General features: G+C 40.2%; 1 protein-coding gene across 1 annotated transcript in view; it reads right to left on the bottom strand.

Annotated features, from left to right (window-relative positions):
• The window catches only part of Kul (Kuzbanian-like), an 89,292-nt gene that overhangs the window by 56,997 nt on the left and 27,295 nt on the right, over positions 1 to 5,000 (bottom strand). The window contains exon 5 of the mRNA XM_076204281.1: positions 3,348 to 4,247. Within this exon, the coding sequence (XP_076060396.1) occupies positions 3,348 to 4,247 (900 nt within the window). The remainder of the gene's footprint in view (positions 1 to 3,347; positions 4,248 to 5,000) is intronic.

The raw sequence follows: 5,000 nt of genomic DNA, 5'->3' as shown, positions 1-5,000 counted from the left end.
TAACATCGTCTGTTATTAGCCAGAACAAACATAACACTATGTTACCGTATTGAAAGTATTAAGGCATGAATGTGTACCGATTCATCAGGCAAAATACCGACGGTCTTGAGTGGCTATTCAACATTCATGAAGTGATATCACAGGATTTACATGACACTGTGATAACCTTGACATCAAGGGTGTGATGTCGCCTTACCACATGACGTATCACGGGGTTTCAATCACTTGAACATGAGTGGAATTTACACCAGCTAATTCTCACTCATGCAACGAACAATCTTAGACCTTATTAACATTGATATGACCCCGACCCCTCGGTCGCACCAAACAAACAAACCATCATCTGACTGCATTATGTACTCAAATTAGACTTTTTTAAATTAACACAAATTGTATATTGTCAATGTATCTCTGTATTGCTGTTAACTCTATAAACCGGGAGAAAGGGTTGATGAAAGAGTATTGGGATGGTTTGGACACATGGAAAGGAGGAAGAAAGATTAGTAAAAGAGGTGTGGAAGGCAGAGGTGGATATAGTGAATATGAGGGGGCGACCAAGGATGAGATGGGTGGATGGGGTGAAATGGGCGTTGGGAAAGAGGGGGATGTCTGCTGAGGAAGGAAGGCAGAAGACAGAAGATAAGGGTGAGTGTAGAATGGTTGTGTATGGATGATGCTGTGATACATGGAAGGGGATGGTTGGGGGGTTAGGGAGTATGACTGAATGATATTTTGACGCAGCCCGAAGGGATTTCTCCCCGTCTTCTCTTTTTCTGCATGAGGGGACAAAGAGGAGGGGGGGGTCGCCGATTAAATGAAGCGGCCTTGTTCTGGATGTACTGTATCTTGCTGCATTGCTTCTGACCCAGGGCAGTGGGCGAGATGCAGGTATGACCCGTCATCCAGGAGGAGCCAAGAAAAGAGGGAGGGTGGCGTGGTGAATGGAAGTGGAGTATGTGGGGATGAAATGGGTGGGAGTGGATTTATGCCTTTTGATTTTGACTACTTCCCTTGTAAAAAGGAAAATCCCTTGGTATATGTATGTATGTATGTGCTATGACTTCTTGTCAATCTTCTTGTACTAGCAATCCTTTTCTGTCAGCTTTCTCTAAACCTGTTTCCACTTTAATCCCTTCAATGCAGTGATGTGCGTAATTATAAACTTATTTCCTCTTTAGAGATGGTTTTCATATAGTTAAGAAAGAAGGAGGGAGGGGTGGTGAATGGGAGTGGAATGTATGGGGAGGAAATGGGTGGGAGTGGATTTATGCCTTTTGACTTTGGCTATGTCCCTTGCAAGGGGGGAAAAAACCCTTGGTATTATATTATTATCATTATTATTACTAATCATCATTATCATTATTACTTCTTGGTATTATATTATTATTATTATCATTACTAATTATCATTATCATTATTACTTCTATTATTAATTATCATCATCACTAAAGTCCATATGTTATTATGCTGTGTTATGCCCGTGATGTGATGCATAAAGTCGAATTGTTGCAAGGCGAATGAGAGAATGGGTCTGTGCAACAGAGTGTGAAGATGATTGTTTGGTGGCAAATGAACAGATAGTGGCGTTGGCTCTAAAATAGGAGAAGAGAAAAAGTACCTGGCGAAGATGGAATATAGATAGATCTTCAGCGTATACGTACAGAAAGTGTCTTTAAAAAGAAAAGAATATATATATAAACTACGTTTTAGATGAAAATCAGCCATAAGAACAGGCCATCAGCAGATAATGAATCAACTAATCAACTAAACGTAAGCATAAACCTATGTGTTTAGCCTTCGTAGATTACAAAAAGGTCTTTGACTCAGTAGAACAAAGGAGAGTACGCAAGCAGAACATTTACGAGAAAGGTACTGATGTAATTCGACTTCATATAAAAAAAAAACCGTTAAGTACAGCTTGCTTCGAAGAAACTTTTAGAATTGAGGTGAAAAGGGAAAGGTTTAAACGTTGATGGGGAATATTTGCGGATATTATTCTCATTAGACATAAGAATCGAGGAGACTATGAAAGACCATAAAGCCTACACTAGGCAGTTCCATGTTTCAAACACGGATTCACAAAAAGGAGCAGTGATCTCAACATAGAAAATACCGAATACTAGTGACACTTTCTGATATTTCATATATTTCTGAGCAGTGTTTTTGTTTCACATACTGTTTTTTTTTTTTTTTTTTGACTCCTATTACAAAGAACCATCAGCACAGGAGAGGACCGGCAAGGTATCATACAACGAAGCACAATTAATTATGTCAAAATCAAAATGGTGAAGATTCATTAGTACCAAAATTTGTACCATATACAGGACAAACGGTCTTGGTGAAATGCTTATTCTATCAAGATGATAACAAAAGAAGTACATGAAATCTCAGAAATACGAACTCACTAGCCCGAATGTATTATTGCGGAAGATTTTCGCCCATTTAGAAGATAGGGGAAACCAAACACGATAATAACTACCCATGGGAAGTCATGACATTATGTGCATACATCCGTATTTACATTGAAACTGTCAAGACTAACGACATTTCGCATCAAAATGTCATCAGTCAGGAAAAAAATTCAAGGATTCAAAAAAGCGACTCGCTCGATTTGATAGCGATGTGATCTTATCCTCGTACGAGGTACTGGATGCATTAGCTTCAAGCAATAAATAAATTTGGAGCCCCTACGGACTTCAGTCTCGTAGGATTCTTTAATGATTAGAGACTAATCTTCATACACCGAAGAATGCTGGTCATTTTTAAAGCCTTAAATCTCTCCTTTAGCACCTCTTTGACTCATTCTTCTTCACACTAGCGGTACCACTCCAAAACCGCGGCTGTGTGTGAACGCCTCCGTTGACTTACATCGTAATTAAACCGCCGCGGTTCAAACCACTAGTGCGAACAGAGCCTGAGATCAGAAGCGTTAGGACGAAGAAATACAATATTACCTTGTTATCATGCACCAATTTCCTTCAAAAACTAAATAAACAGAAAGATTATTAACTGAATACATAACTTATTGAATTATAAAATCAACCAAGAAATAAGTCAGTAAATAAATGTATCAAGATAGAATCAAAATTATTTAATAAGCAAGTGACTACAATAAATAAATTAAAATCAAATGGATACAAAAATATATTCATTAATAAATTAATCAACTAATTGATTAACTAATTAATCGATAAGTAAGGGGTGGAAAAATGTATATATATATATATATATATATATATATATATATATATATATATATAATATATATATATATATATATATATATATATATATATATATATATATATATGTATATATATGTATGTATATGTAGGTTTTGCGCCTACCTCTTGATTCTTCTGGACGAGGTGAAGTTGGAAGGCAAAGGTGTGGCGACGACTTCGGGACTGGCTTCGGGGTTCGAGCTGCGTCTGGTTCCGGTGGTTCCCCGCCGCGAGGAGTTATGAGTGTGGGATGATGAGAACCTTCGCTTATCACTGCCTTCCGAAGTCGACTCGTAAACGAGCTGGAAGTCTTCCAGTGGGTCTTGGGAGCGTCCGGAATTGGCGTTCCTCGACTTCTGGTAATGGTGAAGGTGGTGTTCGATCTCTTCGACTTCGGAGTGAGATGATGTCATGTAGTGAGCCAACCAGGAGTGTTGGTTCGTGGTAGAAGCACTGGGGTCGGCGTTCGCAGCCTCGTGGTAGACATCGGAATGACTTACAAAAGGTGATGATGGCTTAGTATCAAAAGTAGATATTTTGTTAGGTACACGAAGGAGACGGCCAGGGTCAGCGGAGTGAGAGCTCCCCCATCCGTCTTCCCCACTATCATAGCTATTGGAATCTTGGTATAAAAGTTTACTACGAGTCACAGCCTTGTGCCTTGGGTTGACACTCTTAGGATTTGGCGACGCTGCCGAGTCCTCTCCGGCGGCGGCGGGCGGCAGCAGAGAACTCTCACTGGACGAAATGGAAGATGAAAAAGGCTTGGGGCCCACTGAGTCCCTCTCAATCTCGGGACTCCCTGAAGACTGCCGTAAGGTGGCGGCAGGGGAGGACCTCTCGGGCCCGTGGAGGGGTTCGCCCAGGGGCTCGAACAACATCCCCTGGTCCTGGTCCTGCCAGGGAGTGTGGACTCGGCCCGTGAGGTGGAGCTGTTGCGAGGCACAACGAGGGGGTGCGGTGGGGTGCGCCACGTCTGACGCCTTGTACATCACCGTGTGGAAGGTGGCGTCCTTCAGGTACCTGTAGGCACAAGGACAAGGGTCAGTCAGTCGGAGTGGAACTCTTCTGAAGGCTCCTGCGAGCTTCAGGAAGTCACAAGATTTTTAATAATTGTGAAAATAGCAGTTAGCTATTGAACTGATATATAATTAATAAAAGTGAGTGGCTGGTGGTACTTGTAACAAGATCCTAAATAACTGTGAAAATAACAAAGAAAATCCATCTGTAGGTGAAGATCACGATTACTATATTTACGTAATCAGAAACATTAATACATACATACATATAACACACACACACACACACACACACACACACACACACACACACACACACACACACACACACACACACACACACACACACACATATATATATATATATATATATATATTTCAAATTATATAAATATTCAAGAAAAGTCTAACTGTGTGTTATAACAATCTGATTGCTCCTCGTCGGACAATATGAAAGTATTTTACCAGAGGAAACACCTTATGAGGACGAAGCCTTTGTCATCGTCGCGACATTTCACTCGTTAGAATTTAATCAGATGCTTCATACGGACCTAACAAGCGATATGTCGTTCCAATACCAAATGTTTCATCATCACATAGTCTTTCTTTGGACATACATGTCGGCATTCGCCACATATATATAGAAATTGTTTTGTAGTAAAGCGGTATTATACATAGACATATATATACATTATATATACGTGCCCTAATCACATTTGCTTTATCAAAACCATTCCACATTCATTCAAAATTGACC

Source organism: Oratosquilla oratoria, chromosome 2 (genome assembly GCF_046742065.1).
Source record: "Oratosquilla oratoria isolate Oo_2021 chromosome 2, ASM4674206v1, whole genome shotgun sequence".
Lineage (NCBI taxonomy): Eukaryota > Metazoa > Arthropoda > Malacostraca > Stomatopoda > Squillidae > Oratosquilla > Oratosquilla oratoria.
This window is presented reverse-complemented; position numbering and strand designations above follow the sequence as displayed.